This window comes from Chiloscyllium plagiosum, unplaced genomic scaffold (genome assembly GCF_037043375.1).
Source record: "Chiloscyllium plagiosum isolate Xiang-an unplaced genomic scaffold, Cpla_swu_hap1 HiC_scaffold_10, whole genome shotgun sequence".
In the NCBI taxonomy this organism is placed as follows: Eukaryota; Metazoa; Chordata; class Chondrichthyes; order Orectolobiformes; family Hemiscylliidae; genus Chiloscyllium; species Chiloscyllium plagiosum.
Window position 1 is genome coordinate 5,878,544 of NW_028270148.1, and position 24,708 is coordinate 5,903,251.

A 24,708-nucleotide genomic window follows, 5' to 3' on the forward strand; every position below is an offset into this window, starting at 1 on the left:
GTTGCCCCTCGCTGGGTGTAGCCTCAGGAGTATCTATGAGGGTGAGTACAGTGTGGCTGTTCGCTGAGCTGAAGGGGATGTTTCATCTTCACTGAGTCCTCATGTTGGACAGACATTTGGAGAAAGTGGGAACAGCCTTGTGATGATTGGAGGAGGTGGAGTGAAACAGTGCAGTGATGGGGGAGATGGAAATGTTGACCAGGTTTCTGAGGGTGAAATGATGAATGTAAGGTGTTCAGGAATGGTGCCCTGGGGACAGCACTGAGATGATCAGAGTCTGGAGGAGAAACCACTGGTGCTGGGAGGAAGCTGATGAGAAAAGCAGTCAGAGGGGGACATAGAGAGAGCAGTGCCAGGTGCTGCAATGTGTGTCTGAGATTTTCCAACAGAATGTGGACTCAATGTTTCTCAAAGGAGTGGAGAGTTGCGAGAGTAAGTAGGGGGAGAGACAGTGAGATGCACAGTCACACGAAGATCAGTTGTGATGCTGATTAGTGGTGGCTCAGTGTTGGGGCTGGGAGTGAATCTGGATTCCAGGATCTGGAACAGGGAGTAGGCAGGAGCTGGCTCCCCATTGTAAGAGGAAAGAGGCAGTCGGATGGTTGGTCTGGATTGTGGGGACAGAGGGACTCTGTGTGGTGCTGCTAATTGGCCTGGGAAGGAGCATTGTTGATGTGAGGAGCTCTGTGCTCACATTTCCCTCATACAGGCAGTCAGTGATTTGGATCAATTTTCTGACAGTTTGTTGAGTTTGCTAAGAAATAGTTTTCTCGATATGAAATATTACTGACTGAGATAAATAAAGTGTCCATCCATGATAATGGGGGATGGTTCACTAGGATCAGCTGACAAACAGGGTATTAGTGTCCAGTGTTTCAGTCTCATTAGTGATTGTAGTGTGGGTGAGGGTGGAGAGGGAGTTGAGATGGGTGTTAAGGGGGTGGTGCAGCATCCTGCTCTCTAGAGCATGGGACATGTGACAGTCCAGCCCAGGAACAGACCCTTCAGCCCATAAACTCAGTGTCAATCATGAAACCATTCTAAATGAATCCCATCTGCCCACACATGGTCCATATCCCTCTATTCCGTCCCTGTGTATGTGTCTGCATAAATGTCTCTTAAGTGCAACTGTTGAATCTATTTCTACCACATCCCCTGGCAGTGCAGTCCAGACATCTGCCACTCTCTGTGTAATAAACTTCCCTCACACATCTTCTTTAAGTTTCACCCCCTTCACCTTAAACCTACACGCCACCTGTGTTTGACATTTTCACCCTGAGAAAAACACTCTGACTATCCATCCTATCCATGTCTCTCATAGTTTTATAAACTTCTACCAGGTCGTCCCTCAGTCTCTGATTCTCTTGTGAAAACAATCCAAGTTTGTCCACCCTCTCCTTATAGACTCATGCACTCCAATCCAGGTAGCATCCTGGTAATCCTCTTTTGCACCCTCTCCAATGTATCCACATGCTTTCAATAGTGTGGTGACCATGATTGCACACAATACTCCAAATGTGGCTGAACGAAAGTGCTATACAGCTGGAAATTGACATGCCAATTTTCATCCTCAATGCACCATCCAATGCAGCCAAGCATGCCATCTCCCTTCTTTACCATCTTAGCCACTTGTATTGCCACTTTCAGGGAGCTATGGACTTGCATCCCAAGATCCTTCTAGATATCAATGCTCCTGCGGGTCCTGCTATTTATTTAGTCTTTCTTCTCGCATTTGACCTCCCAAAATGCATCACTTCACACTTGTCCAGCTGAAACTCCATTTGCCATTTCACCAGACAACTTTCCAATTTATCAAAATCCCACTATATCCTTTGGCAACCTTCTTCACCATCCACTACTCCACCAATTATTATGTCATCTGCAAACCTACTGAAACATAGAAAATAGGAGCAGGAGTAGGCCTTTCAGCCCTTCGAGCCTACACCAGCATTCAAAAAGATCATAGCTGATCATACAATCTCAGTATCTCATTCCTGCTTTATCTCCAGACCCTTTATTCTTTTAGCTGTAGGCCACGTCCAGTTCCCTCTTGAATATATCTGGCCCCAACAGTTTCCTGAGGGAGATAATTCCACAGTTTCACAATTCTGAGTGAAGAAATGCTTCCTCATCCTTGTTCTGAATGGTTTACCCCTTATTCTTAGACTGTGACCCCAGTTCTGAAATTCCCCAACATTCGGAACATACTTTCCACATCTAGCCTGTCCATCCCATCAGGATTTTATATGTTTCTGTGAGATCCCCCTTCATTCATCTAAATTCCAGTGAGTACAAGCCTAGTTGATCCAGTCTTTCCTCATATGTCACTCCTGCCATCCCAGGAATCAGTCTGGTGAACCTTCACTGGGCACCCTCAAAAGCAAGAATGTCCTTCTCAGACTAGAAGAACAAACCTGCACACAATACTCAAGGCATGGCCTCACCAAGGCCCTGTGTAACTGCAGCAAGACATCCTTACTCCGATACTCAAATCCTCTCACTATGAAGGCCAGCATGCCATTAGCTTTCCTCACTGCCTGCTGTACCTGTGTGCCAACCTTCAATGACTGTTCCACCATGACACCCAGGTCTCATTGCACCTCACCTCTTCCTAAACTGCCACCATTCAGATCAGAATCTGCCTTCCTGTTTTTACAACCAAAGTGGATAACCCCACATTTATCCACATTATATTACATTTGTCCACTCTGGCAGTCTGTCCAAAGCACCCTGCAGCCTTTTAGTATCCTCATCACAGCACACCCTGCCACCCAGCTTAGTGTCATCTGCGCAGTTGGAGATATTGCATTCAATTTCTTCGTCCAAATCGTTAATGTGTATTGTGAACAGCTGGGGTCTCAGCACTGAATCCTGCGTTATCCCACTCAGCAATGCCTGCCATTCTGATAAGGACCTCTTTATTCCAACTCTTTGCTTCCTGTCTGTCAATCAGTTTTCTATCCATGTAGATACATTCCTTTTAATACCATGAGCTTTAACTTTCCTGACTAATCTTATGTCTGGAATCTTGTCAAATCCTTCTGAAAGTCCAGACACACATTTATGGCTTCACCCTTGTCCACTCTACTGGTTACATCCTCTATAAAAGTCCAGGAGATTTGCCAAGCATGATTTCCTTTTAATGAATCCACACTGACTGGGACCGATTCTGTTACTACTTCCCAAATGCTCAATTAGTCCATCCTTAATGATTGACTCCAGCAATTTCAACACCACCAATGTCAAGCTGACTGGCCTATAATTCCCCATTGACTTCCCCCAACAACATCAGTTGTTTTAGTTGAGCCAGGATTGAATCTTTTAGTGTCCACAGTCAGGTCTGGTCAGCGGTGGGACCAGAAGGGTTTCCAGAAAGTTTATAAATGAGAACGGACTCTTGCAGTGACAGTATCATCAGTGGATTCATCTGGCAGCATGAGGTAGCTCAAGGCATCATGTTTGCCACTTGGCCTTCTGGACAGTTTTCTGTCACCAAGCACCCCCTTTATTTAGTATGTGACACTGATCCAGCTCCCTCGGAGCCAGCTCTCAGAGCAGACAGAACCCCTGACACTCCTGTTCATATCTGTCAGCCAGAGCTTCCTGACTGGAACAGATTAATAGCCCCAGTCAGGGAACTCATATTCCATGAGGTTTACCTGGCTGACCGTGTTACAATCCTGACACAGGGTCCCACCATTAAGTGTATAGCTCCTGCCCTGGTTTGCCTTACCAATATACAACACATCACATTTGTCTAAATTGACTCCATCTACTAATCCTTGGCCCATTGGCCCATCTGATCATGGTCCAATTGGATACTAAGATAAACGTCTTCACTGTCCACTGTTTTGGTATCATCTGCAAACTTACTGACCAAACCATTGACACTCATACCCAATTCATTTATATAAATGATGAAAAGAAGTGGATTCAACACCGATCCATGTGGAACACTGTTGGGCACAGGCCACCAGTCTAAAAAGCACCCCTCCACCATCACCCTCTGTCTCCTCCATTCCAGTCAAGTTTGTATCCAATTTAGAAACTCCTCCAGATCCCATCTGATGTCACTTTACTAACCAATCTATAATGCAGATCCTTCCTCAGTATTAGCTGACTGCGAATTTATTCCATTCAAGGTCTTCTTTCTGATCCTCAACGGGGAACATCATCACAAATCCTCCCTCTGAATTATCTTCACCTTCCAGGAGAGTTTCAGCTCCCCTTTCATTTGTTTGTGGTGTCACATCAACCCTTACTGACCGATTTTCTTTACTCAGTGCTCTGGTTCCCACACACGACTGATAGATCCCAGAAATCTGTTCCTGCAAGTGTTCTGTTTCTTCAACAAAAGAACCAGGAGCAGGAGTCGGCCATCTGGTCCTTCGAGCCTGCTCCGCCACTCAATAAGATCATGACTGATCTTTTCATGGCCTCAGCTCCACTTACCCACCCTCCAAACATAACCCTTAATTCCTTTCCTGACCAAAAAGTTATCTATCTTAGGTTTAAAAACATTCAACGAGGAAGCCTCAACTTCTTTACTGTGCAGGGAATTTCACAGATTCACCACCCTCCGCAATTCAGTCAAAACTTTGCTCCCCCTAATTTTGAGGCTGCGCCCTCTTGACCTAGTTTGAGCCACCAATGGAAACATCCTCTCTACTTTGATCTATTTTCTTCATAATTTTATTCTTCCACAAGATTCCCTCTCATTCTTCTAAATTCCAATGAATATAATCCCAGTCTACACAATCTCATAAGTCAACCGCCTCAATTCCAGAATCATCCTCGTGAACCTCCTCTGCACCCAGTCTCGCCCCAGTGCAGCCTTTCAACTTCCTTTGGACATTTTATGTTTGTGGGCGAAGTTGCGAGCTTTCCAGCCAAGCCATTTCCCTGAAGGAATGTGCCCGTATTTCAGGGTGGGAGACCGGTGGCAGGATTGGGGCCCTGGCTGATATCTTTGCACCATCGCTTGCCAAGGCTGAGGTTCTGGAAGATTGGAGGGTAGCAAATGGTGTGTCCTTATTCAAGGAGGGCTGCAAAGAGAAACCTGGGAACTATCGACCAGTTAAGCCTAACATCTGGGGGAGGCAGGTTACTTGAGAAGATTCTGAGGGATAAGATGTACATACATCTGGAAAGACAGGGTTTGATTAGGAGTAGTCAGCATGGGTTTGTGCATGGGAGATCATGCCTTACAAATTTATTTGAGTTCCTTGACGAAGTGACCAGAAAGGTTGATGAGGGCAGGGGGTTAGATGTAATCTATATGGATTTTAGTAAGGCCTTCAAGAAGGTTCCACATGAGAGGCTGCTCCAGAAGTTTAGACAACATGGAATTATTATTGTCGCTATTGCTGGGGGTGAGCTGCATTCTTGAACTACTGTGGTCCATGTCCTGCACATAGACCCATTATGCTCTGAGGGAGAGAATTCCAGCATTTTGACCAGCAGCACTGAAGGAACGGTGATATATTTTCAAGTCAGAATGGTGAGTGGCTTGGAGGGGACCTTGCAGGTGGTGGAGTTCCCATGTATCTGCTGCCCTTGCCCTTCCAGATGGAAGTGAATGTGGGTTTTGATCGTGCTGCAGAAGACATTGATGTATCCAAAATGTCGAAGAGATTTTCAACAGAATTAAGAAATATTATTTCACACACTGTTTATTTAATTATATCTGTTTATGTGGACGGATTTTATTTGATATAATTCAGTCACAAATGCAGCTCTATGGATTAGTATAACAACGTGTTCTCACAATTTAATTGAAAATTCCTACCACTCTGCCAGATCCTTTCAATATGGTAGTACAGGGAATCTGCTCTTGTGGGAATAAACATCTTGTTTTCTTTTTCTTTAAAGGTATCAATGGTCCTGTCGTTCTCCAATCTCCGTGTCTGGAACGTGTCATTGAGGGTCACACTGCCCGGTTACAGTGCACCATGAGGAACGCTGTAGTGACACACAACGATGTTCACTGGTACCGACTGTCCGCAGACCAAATTATGGAGCGGGTTTTAACACATCCAGGAAGTGGCTCCACACAACGGAGCCCAGGGTTCACTGAGCGATTCCAGCCTTTCAGAGACGCCTCCAATATCAGCTTCATTCTGACCATCACAAACGTCCAGCCCAATGATACTGGGGTCTATTACTGCTCAGTCTGGGGAAAGGTCTATGGAAGTGGAAGCCAACTCATTGTAGACAGTAAGTAGAGTTGACATGACAATCACCTCCAACAATAATCTTTTGCCCAATTAATGCATTGGAGATCAGTTTGTGATCAAGAAGATTGAGTAAGTGATAGAGAGTGATCTCAGGAATGGATTCACAGTGAGGAGGAAGCTGAGCTCAGGTTCAGTGTTCTTAGGTGGTGGGGAGAAAGGGGATACTTTTGTAACAATGGGAGGAGGGTTTTGTGGAAATGTGAAGCCTTATCCTGGAGATTGTGTTATATTAATTCCATTCAACTGACAAGAGTGTCAGTGCCATTGGGCTGGATGTGCAGAGTCAGGGAGATTGCTCTGTGAGGTGCCACATCTGCAGGGGAATCTCCCAGGGATTAGGAATCAACCGTACAGGACAAAGGGGTACACACATCTCTCTCCATTTGAGAGACAATTGGTTTGATCCAGGGTAAAGGGAACCACACCGCATTGAGCACAGGGAAAGGGGAAGGGCTCGCTCTCCATGAGCTCCACAGCTGAGATTGCGATAGAATAGACAATAGAAGCTGAGATGTTGTCATTATTCTACATTATACTCCAGCCATCTGAGCCACCTGACTGGGGAAGAATGATCATAATATTCTGGGAGTTCCCAACATAATTAGCTGGAGCTTCGTGTTGAATATTGCTGAGAGCCTGGTTTCAGTCCCCATTCCTGGGGCTTTCTCTTTTACTTGTCCATTTAGGGTGAGTGGGCAGCCAATAGCAGATCAGATATAATGCAGACAGATGTGAGGATATTCAGATTGAGTGGAGAAATGAGAGCAGTGGAGACAATTTTATTTAAAAGTTTAATTCTAATGGTGTGCAGGAGCAGACAGATTTGGGAGTATACTCTTTCATTGAAATAAACCATGAAATGTTCAGAAACCATTCTGTAAAGTTTTGTAGTAAAAGTAAAGCACTAATTTTGCACAATTCACATGAAACTGAAGAAATTCTGAGATGTCAGCACATTCTGACTTCTGATGTGATATCCTTGCTGCACTGGGGTGGTCTTTCTTTCAAGCTTTTTTTTTGACAAACAGCATGAACTATTTCTGCAGAACCAGGTTACCCTGTCTGTGAATAAATGTATGTTTAAGATTAATGGGAGGTATTTTAATTTCAAATACAAATGCAGATGTTGATCACATTTTCTGCTTGTTTCAAGAATCTGTCTAGCTGACAACCAATGTCAAGTTTATTGTCATTAATCAACCTGCTATTTGTTGACTTTGGATTGGAGGACAGAAAATAGACAAAATAGTGTTGATTCAGTGACAGATTTAGTATGACTTGTGATATTAGAGACTAACTGCTGATGAGAGGTGTATGGTTTCTGTTTAATTTTAATATCATTTTGCATTGAGTTTGGATTCTGAACTAGTGACATGTAGTCTTTGGGCTTTGTGTGTATGAGAGGATTTAAAGATTACAATGACAATATTGCTGGAGTGACAATCATTTTTTTCAAGAAGAAATCTATCTGACAGAAACAGTTCTTGGATTGTGAATGGGAAATTGTTTGCACTGGGTGAGCTTTTATAAGCAGACAAAGTAAACATTGAAATCATTAGGGTGCTTAGAGGTTGATGGAATTGTATTGTTTTTCAGTTCAAAGAGGCACATTTACATGGAAAGCCTGATTTTTATAATTCACCGAGTCCTGGCGTATGTTAAATATATAAAACATTTTCTTCTGATGAAAGGTGATAGTTTTGAATTGTTAAGAAGTAGGAACCTCAGTATAAGCCGCTTAATTTGAGAACTCCCCCCCCAAAAATGCCAAATTTAACCCAACTCTCTGCCATTGTTTAGTCAGTAAATCCTCTGTCTTTACTCCCTGTTACACTGAGGACTCTCTTCGTATTAAGTAGTTTAATTTGTGGTACCTGACCAAAAGTGGTTGGGACAGTGGCTCAGTGGTTAGCACTGCTGCCTTGCAGCACCAGGGACCCTGGTTCAATTCCAACCTTGTGTGGCTGTCTGTGTGGCGTTTGCACATTCTCCCTGTATCTGCATCTATTTCCTCTAATATTCCAAAGATGTGCAGGTTTGGTGAATTGACCATGCTAAAGTGTTCAGGGATGTGTAGGTTTAATGCATTAGTCTGGGATAAATATAAGATAAGGTCTGGTTGGTTACTCTTCAGAGGGTCATTATGGACTTGTTGGGCTGAAGTTTCTGTTTCCACACTGCAGGGATTCTATAAAGCATTTTGTAAGTTCAAATGCACGATCGACTGGATACCCTTTATCTATGCTGTTTCTCACCTCATCAAAAAATTCCAATAAATTTGTCCAGCATTATTTATTTTTCACGACGTCATGCTGACTCTGCTGGATCATACGAGACATTTCTAAATGTTTTGCCAATACCATCATCATCATCACCATTTTCATTACTATTATCACCACTGTCATTGTGAATATTATTGTTGCTTATTACTAGTGGTGATCTGCCTTCTTGAATTTCTGCAGTCCATGTGCTGTAGGTAGATCCACAGTGCCCTGATGGAGGGAATTCCGGGATTTAGAACATAGAAAAGTATAGCACAGGCCCTTCGGCCCATGATGTTGTGCCGAGGATCAATCCTAATGTAAAATAAAATAACCAAACTATGCACCCCTCAATTCACTGCTGTCCATGTGCATGTCCAACATTGGCTTAAATGTCCCTAATGACTCAGCTTCTACCACCACTGGCAACGCATTCCATGCATTCACAATTCTCTGCATAAAGAACTTACCTCTGACGTTCCCTCTATACCTTTCTCCTAATATCTTAAAACTATGATTCCTTGTGCCAGTCAATCCTGCCCTGGGGATAAGTCTCTGGCTGTTGACTCTATCCATGCCTCTCATTACCTTGTCTACCTCAATCAGGTCACCTCTTTTCCTCCTTCTCTCCAGAGAGAAAAGTCAGAGCTTAGTCAACCTCTCTTCATAAGGCATGCCCTCCAGTCCAGGCAGCACCCTGGTAAACCTTCTTTGCACCCCCTCTCCAAAACCTCTGTATCTTTCCTATAGTAGGGTGACCAGAACTGGACACAGTATTCCAATTGTGGTCTCACCAAGGACTTGTAGAACTGCAGCTCTATCACTCTATCCCCTTGTAAATGAAAACCAAAACAGCATATGATTTCTTAACAACCGTATTCACTTGGATGGCAACTTTGACGGATCAATGTACTTGAACACCAAGATCCCTCTGTTCCTCTACACTGCCAAGAATCCTGTCTTTAATCCTATATTCAGCATTTGAGATTGACCTTCCAAAATGCATTACTTCACATTTATCCAGGTTGAACTCCATCTGCCATTTCTCAGCCCAGCCCTGCATGCTGCCTATGTTGCGCTACAGCCTGCAATATCCCTCGATATTATCAACGGCACTTCCAACCTTTGTGTCATCGGCAAATTTACTTACCCAACCCTCGACGGCCTCATCCATGTTATTTATAAAAACTACAAAGAGCAGAAGCCAAAGAAGAGACCCCTGCGGGACCCCACTCAGCACTGACCTCCAGGCAGAATACTTTCCATCTACAACCACTCTCAGCCTTCTGTCAGCCAACCAATTCTGAATCCAGATAGCTAAATCCCCCTGTATCCCATACCTCCTGACTTTATGAATGAGCCTACCATGGGGAACCTTATCAAATGCCTTGCTGAAGTCCATATACACCACATCCAGTGCTTGACCTTCGTTGACCTGTCTTGTCACCACCTCCAAGAACTCAATAAGAATAATGAGGCATGACCTGTCCCTCAGAAAGCCATGCTGACTGCCTTTAATCATGCTTTGCGTTTACAAATAGTCATAAATCCTATCCCTCAGAATTCTTTCCAAAATCTTGCTGACCACAGACATAAGACTGACTGGTCTGTAATTGCCAGGGATTTCCCTATTACACTTCTTGAATAGAGGAACAACATTTGCGTCCTTCCAATCCTCTGGTACGACTCCTGTGGAGAGTGAGGAGGCAAAGATCTTTGTCAGTGGCTTAGCAACCTCCTTTCTCGCTTCCCAGAGCAGCCTAGGATAAATCTGGTCTGACCCTGGGGACTTATCAATCTTAATGTTTGCCAAAATTTCCAGCACATCGACTTCATGAATCTTGATCTGCTCAAGCCTGTATCGCAGCTCCTCAAAGTTCTCATTCACAACAAAATCCCTTTCTTTAATTAAAATTGAAGCAAAAATTTCATTTAGGGCTTCCCCTATCTGCTCAGACTCTATGCACAAGTTGAGGAGAAAGTGAGGACTGCAGATGCTGGAGATCAGAGCTGAAAATGTGTTGCTGGAAAAGCGCAGCAGGTCAGGCAGCATCCAGGGAACAGGAGAATCGACGTTTCGGGCATAAGCCCTTCCTGAAGAAGGGCTTATGCCCGAAACGTCGATTCTCCTGTCCCTGGATGCTGCCTGACCTGCTGCGCTTTTCCAGCAACACATTTTCAGCTCTATGCACAAGTTCCCTATGCTATCCCTGATTAGTCCTACTTTCTCCCTGATCATTCTCTTATTCCTCACATATGAGTAAAATGCCTTTGGGTTCTCCCTAATCTTTCCCGCCAAGCCTTTTTTTGTGCCACTTCTTGGCTGTCCTCAGTCCATTTCTGAACTCCTTTCTAGCAAGCCTGTAATCCTCTAAAGATGTGCTAGATCCTTGCCTCCTTCACCTTACATTAGTTGCCTTCTTCTGTTTGACGAGAAGCTCCTCTGTTCTCATCATCCAAGGGTCCTTAAGCTTACCCCTTCTTACCTGTCTCAGAGGAAGAAATTTGTGCATCACTCACAACAACTGCTCCTCACACAGTCTCCACATGTCTGCTGCGCCCTTTCTGTGGAGCAATTGCTCCCAGTCTGGGCTTCCCAACTCCTGTCTGATAGCGTCGTAATTTCCTTTTCCCCAATTAAATATCTTCCCTTAGTAACTGCTCCTTTCCCTCTTCAAGGCTATGGTAAATGTGAGGTAGTTGTGTTCACTGTCACCAAAGTGTTCTCCCACCGCAAGATCTAACAGCTATCCTGGCTCATTGCCGAACACCAAATCCAAAATGGCCTCTCCCCTTGTTGGTCTGTCGACATACTGAGTAAGGAAACCCTCCTGAACACACCTGACAAAAACGGCTCCATCCAAACTATCTGCACTATGGAGGTTCCAGGCAATATTCGGAAAGTTGAAATCACCCATAACAACCCTGCTACATCTGCATTTTTCCAAAATCTGCCAGCCTATGAGTTCTTCAATCTCTCTACTGCTATTAGGGGTCTGTAGAAAACCCCCAATGAGGTAGTTGCTCCCCTGCTGTTCCTAAGTTCCACCCATACTGACTCAGTAGATAAACCTTCCTCAACAGCCTTTGTTTCTGTAGCTGTGATGCACTCTTTGATTCGCAATGCTACACCCCCTCCTCTTTTTCCACCCTCTCTGTATTTTTTGAATGTTCTAAACCCTGGAACATCTAGCCGCCATTCCTGCCCCGATGAAACCCATGTCTCCATTATGGCCACAGCATCATAGCCCCAAGTACTGATCCATGCTCTAAGTTCATCACTTTTATTTCTGACAATCTTTGCGTTAAAGCAGACACACTTTAACCGATCACTTTGTTTCATCATAGATTCACTACATGCTGTCACTGCCCCGTCTACAACCGACCTCCTTGCAGATATGTAGGTCTGATTCCCACCCCCTTGCCAAACTAGTTTAAACCCTCCCAAACCCACGAGCAAATCTCCCACCCAGGTCATTTGTGCCCCTCCAGTTCAGGTGCAACCGTCCTTCATGTACAGGTCCCACATTTGCCAGAAGGCATCCCAATGGTCTAGGTATCTGAAGCCTTCCCTCCTGCACCAGCCTCACAGCCATGTGTTAAGCTGCATTCGCTGACTGTTCCACACCTCACTATCTTGTGACACTGGCAGCAAACCTGAGATCATTACTCTACTCGTCCTGCTCTTCAGCCTCCAACCTAGCTCTCTGTAGTCACTTTTCAGATCCTCAATCCCTTTCCTGGCTATATCATTGGTGCCAATATGTACCACAATTTCTGGCTGCTCACCCTCCCCCTTCAGAATCCTGTAAAACTGATCAGCGACATCCCGATCGGAATTAACCCAGTCAATCGGGATCGATTTTGACACAGTGACCATTACAGATGAAGTAACTCCACAGAAGCTGGTATCTCATCACCAAGTCACCCTTCATTTACATGTGCAGATTCCTTGACACTGATCCATCTCCCTCAGAGCCAGCTCTCAGAATGATCATGTGATGATGATGCTCCTTTAGCAGGTTTTGTTGTTCTTGGACCTGTTTTTCGCAGACATCGTAAAGACACAATATCTGAAAAGTCTGGGCTTGGATGGGTTTTAGGGACAGTTTAATTATAGCTAACAGATACTGCCTCAGACAAAAGGCTTTTATGTTTAAAACATAAACACTGGTACAATGAAAGGAGAATGGCCAGTTCTCCCAGCTCAGCTAACTCTGGTTTGGTTTGGTTTTGGCAGTCTGGCTATTCACTGAAAGCAGTCATGCAATTGTAAAACCTGTTGGATCCAAAGACGCAGGTCCATGCGGATCCTCTTTCTGACTTCTCTGAGACGCCGTGTTTGATTTTACCTTTTGTGCCAAGAGGTGTTTATGGAGATTATTGCAAATATTTGGAACAGCATCATTAAGTTGGGATAATCTGCTGGGTTTTTGGACAAGCTACGTTATTCTGTATTCTGTTCTGTTTTGTTTGTGTTTCATTCGATAATCTTGTGAATAAATTCTGTTTTGTTTAAAACAACTTGGTTTGACGAACTGCATCCCTTCTGGAATATCCATGTCACACCTGCCTAAAACAATGAGCAAGGTTAGGGTCTGGCCCACTTTCTTGAAATGTTTTGAGGGTGTCTGGCCTGGTCCATAGCCGATTGGGGGCTCTTTGCAGGATTTGTTATATAGGTCTGATTTGGGATTAGGGTTGTTGGACTCGAAGGCAGTGAGTGGGAGGTGTTAGTGTTCTTTGTTCCAGGTGTTGAATTTGGTTGGTTTAAACAGTGCTTGGGATAGCAATGGCTCTTTCAGTCACCAAGAGTTTTCTAGGTTTGGAAGAAGTGACCTTGGGGATTTTTAATAAATGTGGTTAAGGCCAAGCTGCTGGAATTAGCAGACAAGCTGAGGTTGGAGCTGCCTCCTTCTGTGAAGAAACGAGAGATAATTACATCAATTACTCAGCATTTACATTTGCTGGAATCTTTAGGGATGGCTAAAATTTAATTGAAAATGAGACAGCTTGAATTCTGATTAAAAGTAGAGGAAAGGTTAAAGAACAAATCACTTTAGCAGAACAATAAGAAAAAGAATGGATCACATTATTGAACAAAAAGAAGAAGAGAAGAGAGAGAAAAAGAGAGAGAAAAGGAGAGAGAAATAGAGAGGGAAGATGAAGAAATTACATGAGAAAGGGAGAGAGAGAGAAGAGAGAGGAAAGGAGAAGGAGGAAAGGAAGAAAGAGGGAGAGCTTGAACTTCAGAAACTTGCGCTAAGACAGGAAAGTGAGCTGAAAGGAATGGAGCTGAGGGCTGAAGGTAAGCTGAGTGAGGAAGAGCGTGAGAATGAGCAAACCCATGGTAGTCAAAGGCCTGGTGAGAACTGTTTAAATATATTCAAGCTTTGCCAAAATTTGACGAGAAGTATGTGGAAGTCTTTTTGAACTCATTTGAAAAGGTCGATAAACAAATGTGATGACCAGTGACCATGTGGGTTTTGTTGATCCAAACAAATTTGCAGGTAGAGAGAGTGAGGTATTCGCATCACCATCAGAGGAGCTATCTGGGGCATAAGAGGAGGTGAAGAAAGCCATCTTAGGTGCAGATGAGTTTGTGCCAGAAGCCTACAGGCAATGTTTCAGGAATGTAAGGAGGGAACATACAAACAAAGTAATTTTGAGAGGTGGATAAAGGCATTAAAAAAAGAGCAAATGTATGACTCTCTTCAAGAGACAATTATTTTGGAGGAGTTTAAAAATTCACTTCCTGAAGTAATGAGCACTCATGTGGAAGAGCAGAGAGTTAAAAAGGCAAGATAACAGCTGAATTGGCTGATGAATATGAGTTGGCCATAAATCAAAGTTTTGCTTTGAAAAGCAATTTCCATCAGTGGAGGACAGAAATTGGGGAAAAGATAAATCCTTACGTGGAAGGGAAAGGTAGATCTTGGTGATGATCATAGGGATAACTTCCCACAGGTTAAAATGGAAATCCTTGAAGGGGAATGATAAATTAAAAAGCTTCAGTATTTTCACTGCAATAAAGTAAGCCACATGAAATCACAGTGTTGGAGGGTTAGGAAAAACACTGGGAAGCCAAATATACAAAAATAGGATAAGCCAGTGACTTTGTGGTAATGGAAAGCACAGTGGAGGCTAGAAAGCTGCACCAGAATGTACAAGCTGGTTGGAGGTTAAGGAGGAAGTGCCAGATCTTCTTAACCTTATACCTGCAAAGGTAAAGTTTACCTGCATAGGACAGGAGCAGCAGGTAAAAAGGTTACGGTATTAAGAGATACAGGATTCTCTCAAGCTGTGATGCTGAAAGATGAGGATATATATGTAGTTCTGAAGGACTATTGCCAGAAAAGGTGCTAGTAGCTGGAATTCAAGGTGAAACAAGAAGTGCACAATTATGTAAAGTGAGCTGAGAGTGTCCAGTGAAGAATACAGAAATCATGGTGGGAGTACTGGACAAACTCTCAGCTCTAGGAATACAATTTGTCCTTACTAATGATAAAGCTAGTTCACAGGTCGGAGTGTGACCTACGGTGATTGGACAGCCAGTAGAAACTCAAGCAACTGAATGACTGCAGGACACATATCCTGGGATTTTTCCTGACTGTGTGGAAATGAGGTCACAAAGTCACCAGTTGAAACAGAAAGAGCAAAAATTTCAGAGAAGAAACTTGAAGTGGAATTAGCAGAGACCCTGTTTGTTCAGATGGTGGACACAAACCGAGAGCAGGTAGATGATAATGCGGATATCTTTAGTTCAGATAAATGAACTGAGTTACAGCAGAAAGATGAACATTTAGAGCAATTGTATCAAAAGACATAAATAGAAAAATAATTTGAATGTATCCTTGAATGTTATGACCTTAATATGATGGCTTATTAAGGAAATGGATACCATCACGAATTCAGGCAGATGAGAAATGGGCAGAAGTTCATCAAGTCATATTGCCACTTGGTTATAGAATGGAGGTGTTGTGAGCAGCACATGAGCTGCTACTAGAGGGTCATTAAGGAGTGAGAAAACATCAAGTTAACATACAAAACATTTTTACTGGCCTGGATTGCACAAGGATCTCATTGAATTTTGCCAGGCATGTCATAAAGGTTCCTGATGAATGGTTTTTGCCCAAAACGTTGATTCTCCTGCTCCTCAGATGCTGCCTGACCTGTTGTGCTTTTCCAGAACCACACTCTCAACTCTGATCTCCAGCATCTGCAGTCCTCACTTTCTCCTATGTCATATATGTCAGGTAATCGGAAAACCACATACAATAATAAAACCCTCACCTTTAATACCTATTCCTGCATTTGAGGAAACTTTTCCAAGAGTCTTAATTGATTGCATAGGAGCCCTACCTAAAACAAAAAGTGAGAATCAGTATTTGATAACAATAATGGGTGTGTCCTCTCGATTTCCAGAGGCCATTCTATTTCACAGTATCACAGCTAAAAGGATTGTGGAGGAATTATTAAAATGTTTCATTAGTTGCGGACTTCCCACAGAGATGCAATCAGATCAGGGGTCAAACTTCATGTCTAATTTATTCAAGGAAGTTATGGACAGCTGAAGACTAAAACAATTCAAATTTACTGCATACCATCCTGCGTCGCAGGGACTGCTCGAAAGGTGTCATCAGACAATAAAAACCATGTTGAAGGCTTATAGTCAAGACTACCCAGTTGATTGGGAGAAGGGAATTCCATTTGTACTTCTTGCAATCAGAGATGCATCAAAACAATCAACCAAATTCAGATGCTTTGAATTAGATTTTGGGCATTAAGGTGAGAGGACCACTAAAATTAATGAAGGAGAAATTGTTAAGTCATAATTCAGAGACCACATATTTGGACTATGTGTCAATTTTTTGAGAATGATTAAATAGAGTGGGAGAGTTGGCGAGACAGCATTTAAAAGTATCACAGCATACAATGAAACATGAAGAAGACAAAAAAATCAAAAACGTGCAATGTTGCTGCAGGAGATAAAGTTTTACTGTAACTTCTCAGGTGAGCTGAACCTTTAAAAGCAAGGTTTAGTTGATCTTATCAAGTCAAAAGGAAATTGAATGAGCTGAACCCCCTATTTGCTCAGGACTCCAAACTGAAAGAAATCTCACAGAATGTGTCATGCAAATATGCTCAAAACGTCATTTGACAGGGAAGCAAAGAGAGAGGACAATGTGTTATTGGTTACAACACAGAGTGAAGAACCAAGTTCAGTGGCTTCTTAACTGGACATTCCTCAAATTAAATTGGACAATCAAGAAGGTGTCAAAATTTGAGATAAATTATTGTGTTACTTTCCAGAGAGAAATCAAATCGATCTGAAAGAGATATGACCGTACGGGAAGATATGTGGAAATAAGCTAGGAAGTACAAACCTAATAATGCATGATCTACCTATCACATTCTCAGCTGACTTGGCCCCAGCCCCACCCCCTCCCATTTATCTTTCAGCACTCCCAACCCACAAACCTCATTCCTGATGAAAAGCTTATGCTTGAAATGTCGATTCATCTGCTTCTCAGATGCTGCCTGACCTGCTGTGCTTTTCCAGCACCACATTCTCGACTCTGGTCTCCAGAATCGGCAGTCCTCAGATTCTCCTAATTATACATGATGTAGATATAGGAGATGCTGTTGCAAGTAAGCAACATCCTTGTTGGCCTAACCCTCTAAAGTTAGCACAGGTTGAAAAGGAGATTGAACGCATGCTCCAAAATAACGTAATCGAAGTGAGTTCCAGTGACTGGAGCTCATCCATGGTAATGGTGCCAAATGGGTACGTGTGGACGATTGCAAGGTCAATGCACTTACAAAGACTGCATATCCAATTCCACCATTGGAAGACTGTGCTGAGAAGCAACTTATATTTCTCAGTTGGACTTGCTCAGAGGTTACTGGCAAGTACTTTTGTCAGAAAGAACAAAGGTAATTTTGGCTTTCATAGCACCAAATAGACTGTATCTGTTTGTAGTCATGCCATTTGGTATGAAAAATGTTTCAGCCACATTTCAGAGACGATCCATTGCCAGATTATCTAATTGTGTCAAATATATACAGATAGAACATAGAACATAGAACATTACAGTGCAATACAGGCCCTTCAGCCCTCAATGTTGCACCGACCTGTGGAACCAATCTGAAGCCCATCTAAACAACACTATTCAATTCTCATCCATTTGCCTATCCAATGACTATTTAAATGCCCTTAAATTTGGCAAGTGCACTCCCTGACCCTGCTACTCTCTGAGGTTTGAACCTTCCTCAGACATCTGTCCTATATCTGTCACCCCACAATTTAAAGCTACATCCTCTCATGCTAACCATCTCCATCCGAGGAAAAAGGCTCTCGCTGTTCAACCTAATTAACCCTTTGATTATTTTATCTGTCTCAATTACGTCACCTCTCAACATTTTTCTCTCTAATCAAAACAGCCTCAAGTCCCTCAGCCTTTCCTCGTAAGATCTTCCCTCCATACCAGGTAACACCTCTGAACCGTTTCCAAAGCTTCCATTTCCTTCCTATAATGCGGTGATCAGAACTGTACACAATACTCCAAATGTGGCCACAACAGAGTTTTGTACAGCTGCAGCATGGTTCCGAAACTCAATCCCTCTACTCATAAAAGCTAACAAACTGTATGCCTTCTTAACAACCCTATCAATCTGGGTGGCAATTTTCAAGGGTCTATGTACCTGGACACAGAGAACTCTCTGCTCATCTACACGACCAAGAAATTTACCATTAGCCCAGTACTGTGCATTCCTGTTACTCCTTCCAAAGTGAATCACCTCATTTTTCTCCGTTAAGCTCAATTTGCCACCTCTCAGCCCAGCTTTGCAGCTTATCTATGTCTCTCTGTAAACCACAACATCTTTCATCACTACCCAAAACTCTACCGACCTTAGTGTTATCCGTAAATTTTACTAACCCATTCTTCTATGCCCCCATCCAGGTCATTTATATAAATGACAAACAATAGTTGATCCAAAACAGATCCTTGTGGTCCACCACTAGCAACTGAACTCCAGGATAAATATTTCCCATCACCCACTAGCCTCTGTCTTCTTTTAGCTCACCAATTTCTATCCAAATCGCTAAATCACCCTCAATCCCATGCAATCCATGCAATCCCATGTATTTTGTGCAATACGTTACTGTGGGGAACCTTATCAAATGCCTTACTTAAATTCATGTACACCACATCAACTATTTTACCCACATCCATCTGTTTGGTCAGCTTCTCAAAGAACTCTATAAGGTTTATGAGGCACAACCTACCCTTCACAAAACCGTATCGACTATCCCTAATCAACTTATCCATCTCTCATTGATTGTAAATCCTATCGTTTATAACACTTTCTGACACTTTACTCACAACTGAAGTAAGGCTTACTGGTCTATCATTTCCAAGGTTGTCTCTACTCCTCTGCTTGAACAAGGGAACAACATTTGCTATTCCCCAATCTTCTGCCACTATTCCTGTAGACAATGACGCCATAAAGATCAAAACCAAAAGCTCAGCAATCTCATCCCTAGCTTCCCAGAGAATCCTAGGATAAATCCCATTTGGCCCAGAGGACTTATCTATCTTTATACTTTTCAGAATTGCTAACACACCCTCCTTATGCACTTTACTCCCATCTTATCTTGTAACCTGTATCTCAGTATTCTCCATGAGCATATTGTCTTTTTCTAATGTGAATACAGACGAAAAACATTCATTTAGTGCTTCCCCTATCTCCTCTGACTCCATGCACAACTTCCTATTACTGTGCTTGATTGGCCCGAATCTTACTCGAAGCATTTTTTATTCCTGATATAGCTATAGAAAGTCTTATGGTTTTCCTTGATCCTATCTACCAATGACTTCTCATGTCTCCTCCTAGCTCTTGTTAACTCTCTCTTGAGGTCTTTTTCTGGTGAACTTGTAACTCTCAAGTGCCCTAACCGAGCCATCACAACTCATCCTAATATAAGCCTTTTCATCTAGACAAAAGATTCAAATTCCTCAGTAAACCACGGCTCTTGCATTCGGAAACTTCTTCCCTGCCTGACCAGTATGAAATTCTCAAGGACGAGCAGTAGCTCCACATTTCAATTGTGCCCATCCCCTGCTGTTTCCTTCCCCTCTCATGCATCCTAAATCTTGCCTAATCACATCGTAATTGCCTTTCCCCCAGCTATAACTCTTGCCCTGCAGTATATACCTCCCTTTCTATCACTCAGGTAAACCGAATTGTGGTCACTATCAGCAAAGTGCTCACATACCTCCAAATCTGACACCTGGCCTGGTTCATTACCCAGTACCAAATCTAATATGGCCACGCCCCTTGTTGGCCTGTCTACGTACTGTCTCTGGAAACCCTTCTGCACACATTGGACAAAAACAGACCCATCTAAAGTACTTGAACTATAGTAATCTCAGTCAATATTGGAAAGTTAAAGTCCCCCATGATAACTATCTTGTCACTTTTGCTCCTATCGAGGATCATCTTTAACATCCTTTCCTCCATATCTCTGGAACTATTTGGAGGCCTACAGAAAACTCCCAACAGGGTAACCTCTCCTTTCCTGTTTCTCAGCCCTTACTACCTCAGTAGAGGAGTCCTCAAACATCCTTTCTGCAATCATAACACTGTCCTTGACACACAGTGCCACACCAACCCCTCTTTTATGATTTTCTCTGTTCTTTGTGAAACATCTCAATCCCAGAACCTGCACGAACCATTCCTGTCCCTACTCAATCCATGTCTCTAAAATGGCCACAACATCAAAAGCCCAGGTAACAACCCATGCTGCAAGTTCACCCACCTTATTCTGGGTGTTCCTTGCCTGCCGGTAGCTTATTGGATCTTGAAATCTTAGTTCTCACTTCAGCCTCCAGTACACTCCAACTACAAATTTGGTTCTCATCTCCCTGTTGAATGAGTTTAAACCCACCTGAAATGCGTTAGCAAATTTCTCCTCCAGAATATTTGTACGCCTCTGTTTCAGGTGAAGACCATCCTCTTTGTAGAGGTCGCAAATACGCTAGAAAGAGCCCCAATTATTCAGGAAACGAAAACCCTCCCTCCTGTACCATCCCTGTATACACATGTTCAACTCTTCTCTCTCCCCATGTCTTGCCTCGCTAGCATGTGGCACGTTCAACAAATCAGAGACAACAATTCTGTTGTTTTAGCTCTAAGCTTCCACCCTAGCTCCCTGAATTTCTGGCTTAAATCCCCACCTCTCTTCCTACCTATGTCATAGTGTCTATGTAGACCACAAATTGGGGCTGATCCCCTCCCCTGCAAGAATCCTGAAAATACAGTCAGGGACACCATGGACCCTGGCACCTGGAAGGCAACACACCAAACGTGAGTCTCTCTCGTTACTACAGAACCTCTTATCTATCCCCTTAACTATCAAGTCCCCAATTGCTACTGCTCTGCTCCTCTTCCCCTTTCACTTCTGAGCAACAGGGACATACTCTGTGCCAAAGACCTGTGCCCCATTGCTTGCCCCTCATACGTCATCCCCCTCAACAGTATCCAAAACTATATACTTGTTGTTGAGAGGAAGGGCCAGAGGAGATCCCTGCACTGTCTGCAATTCTTTTTCCATCCCCTGACGGTAAGCCATCTCCCTTCTTCTTTTACCTGAGGTGTGACTACCTCTCTGTAACTCCTCTCAATAACCTCCTCCACATCCCAAATGATCAAAAATTCATTCAGCTCCAGCTTCAGTTCCTTAATGCGATTAACGAGGAGCTGGAGTTGGATGCAGTTCCCACAGATGAAGTCAGCAGGGACAGTAGTGGTGACCCTTACTTCCCGCATTCTGCAGGAGGAACATTCAACCACCCTAACCTCCATTCCCACTATTCTAAATTTTCAACAAAATTACTGAAAAAACTAAAAATAAAGAAACCAGTCACCTCACCAATTGGTGCACGCAACATTTTCTTTGGTTAGAGGTGCAGTACAGGTGGGAGACACTGTCTGAGTAGTGTTTTGGGTAAAGCAACCATCCAAGTATAAAGCCTTACTTACCCAGCAGTCCCATGTCTGCTCCTGCTCAGTGTACGCTCCGCCTATACGCGAGGTAAACCTTTATACTTTTTAAAACTTACCTTTTGTCGGGCCTCTGGTCCTCACTGTCGCTCCTCCCACTCCAACTGCTGCCGATAAAAAAGATGACCTGGTGATTTTTATTCACACCTGGAAGGAACATTTGCAACATTGATCAGAATTGTTCGATCGATTTCAGAAGGCAGGCTTGGTGACAAACATAGCCAAAAGTCAATTTTCCAAAGGCCAAGTCACCTTCGAGGCCATGTTATTGGACATGGACAAATAACCCCATGGGATGGAAAACACAAGGTAATTGGAGATTTTCCCATACCATCAACAAAAATAGCAGTGCTATGATTCCAACGTTGAAAATTATCGCAAATTCATACTAAATTTAGCATTGTGGCTGCTCCACCTACTGAATTGTTAAAGAAAGACAAACAGTGGGCACACGGTGGCACAGTGGTTAGCACTGCTGCCTCACAGTGCCAGAGACCCGGGTTCAATTCCCGCCTCAGGCGACTCTCTGTGTGGAGTTTGCACATTCTCCCCGTGTCTGCATGGGTTTCCTCCAGTGCTCTGGTTTCCTCCCACAATCCAAAAATGTGCAGGTTAGGTGATTTGGCCATGGTACATTGCCTATAGTGGTAAATGTAGGGGAATGGGTCTGGGTGGGTGGCGGGTCAGTGTGGACTTGTTGGGCCGAAGGGCCTGTTTCCAATCTGTAAGTTTCAGTGGACTCTTTGCTTATTGATAGGACATTTTATTAAGGGGGAAAGGTGATACAGAACTCTCTCTGATTTGATTTGGTTTTAGTAGTCCGGCTATTCACTAAAAGCAGTCAGGCAGTTGTAAAACCTGCTGGACCAAAGGAAGCAGGTCCATGCTGATCCTCTCTCTGACATCTCTCCTGTATTTTATTTTACCTTTTGTTTGATTTTTGATGTGTTTGATTTTACCTTTTGTGCCAAGATGTGTTTATGGGAATTGTTGCAAATATTTGGAACAGCATCATGACGTTGGTATGGTCTTCTGGGTTTTCAGATAGGTTACGTTATTCTGTATTCTGTTCTCTTTTGTTTGTGTTTCATTCAGTAATCTAGTAAATACATTTTATTTTGTTTAAAACTACGTGGTTTGATCAACTGCATCCCTCCTGGAATATCGATGTTATACCTGCTTAAAGCAATGAGCAAATTTAGGGTCTGAGCCACTTTCGTGAAATGTTTTGAGGGGGTCTGACCTTGTCCATAGCAAACAGAACCTCTGACACTCCTATTCTTTACTGTCAGCCAGGGCTCCCTGATTGGACCAGGTTAGCAGTCCCAATCAGGGAACTCATGTCCTGTGACATCCACCTGGCTGACCTCATTACAATCACTACAAAGAAACAATGATGCATTCTAAGAAAGGATGATGAGTGTTTTGGAGGGTAGCTTTCCGGGGGTGGTGTTCTCATCTATTTGCTGCTCTTATCCTTCCAGATGGAAATGGACCTGAGTTTTGATTCTGCTGTAGAAAATGGGCATGTACAAAATGTTGATCAGATTCTGACGAAAGTTCAGAGATATAATTTAACACTGTTTTTATAGTTATTTCTGTTAATGTTGATGGATTTTTTATCTGAATCGGTCACAGATGTATCTCAATTGTTCAGTGTAACTACGTGTTCTCTCTGTTTAACTCAAAACTCCTACCACCCTTTCAGATCTTTCAATACGGCAAAACAGAGAATCTGTTCTTGTAGGAATAATGTATTGTTATTTTTCTTTAAAGGTTTCACTGGTCCAGTCCTTCTCCAGTCTCCGAGCCTGGAACGTGTTGCCAAGGGTCACACTGCCCGGTTACAGTGTACCATGAGAAACGCCACAGTGACACACACTGATGTTCACTGGTACAGACTGTCCCCAAAGCAAATTATGGAACGGGTTTTAACACATCCAGGAAATGGTTCCACACAATGGAGCCCAGGTGTCACAGAGCAATTCCAGTCTTCCAGAGACTCCTCCAGTAACAGCTTCACTCTGACCATCACAAACATGCAGCTCAGTGATACTGGGGTCTATTACTGCTCAGTCTGGGGAAGGATCTATGGGAGAGGAAGCCAAATCAATATCACCAGTAAGTAGAGTTTACATGGCAATCTCCTCCAGTAATAACCTCTTACCCAATGAATGAATTGGAGATCAGTTTGCGATCAAGAAGATTGAGAAGGTGATGGACAGTGATCTCAGAAATGGATTATCTGTGGGGAGGAAGCTGAGCTCAGGTTCAGTAATTTATTTAATTGTTTTGTGAGATGTGGGTGTCACTGGCTGGGCCAGCATTTATTGCCCATCTTTAATTGCCCTTGAGAAGGTGGTGCTGAGCTGCCTTCTTTAACCACTGCAGTGACCCATTGGTTGCCATTCCTGGGTTGCAGTCGGGCTCCTACACACTCTGTTAAGACCCTGCTAAACGGTTCTTCAAAAGCTACGATCAGAATTAAGGGTGAAGCTTTAATTGAGGGTTGGCGATTCCCCAAGTCCTGACATGGACTATCTTGTCTGCTAAAATTTAACATCTTTATATAATCCTGACCAATAAAAGTGCTTTAATATATTAGATTGTGTGTTCCTCATCCTTAAATGAGCTGCCATTGGTATTTCATGAGCTAGTTTGCAAAATTTCATTCTGGTTTCAGATGGAGTGACCACCTGACAGACCACTGTCTATTGCTCATCTCCTGGTATTTGGGATGGTCTTTATTTCCTCACTAATACATTGTGTTTCAAGCAATAACAGTCAGAGACTGCTTCTGATTCCATTTCGGGGGATAAAAACAAAAATTGCTGGAAAATCTCAGTATTTGTTGAGAGAAATCAGAATTAATATTGCGGGTCCAGTGACCCTTGTACAGAACAAATGGCACCGAGGAAAATGATGATTTTTATACAGAAGATGGGGTGGGGAGGATGGTCAGGGTAAACGATAGATGAAGATAGAGCCCAGTGTGAGAGAAGGACTGTTGGACACACAAAGGAGTGGGTAATGGTCAGTCTGGAGGAATGAACAGCTGATGATGGAACAATTAGTAACTGACAATGGGTAGTGTGCTGTAGCTGACTGTGTAATGACAAGGCCTGGTGTATGGAGGAGGGGGA

The 24,708-nt window shown here is 43.2% G+C and overlaps 1 protein-coding gene across 1 annotated transcript in view; it reads left to right on the top strand.

Moving 5' to 3' along the window:
- Positions 1–24,708, top strand: part of LOC122553153 (immunoglobulin superfamily member 3-like) — a 76,812-nt gene that overhangs the window by 33,158 nt on the left and 18,946 nt on the right. The window contains exons 5-6 of the mRNA XM_087991034.1: positions 5,872–6,216; positions 23,342–23,686. Of these exons, the coding sequence (XP_087847160.1) occupies positions 5,872–6,216; positions 23,342–23,686 (690 nt within the window). The remainder of the gene's footprint in view (positions 1–5,871; positions 6,217–23,341; positions 23,687–24,708) is intronic.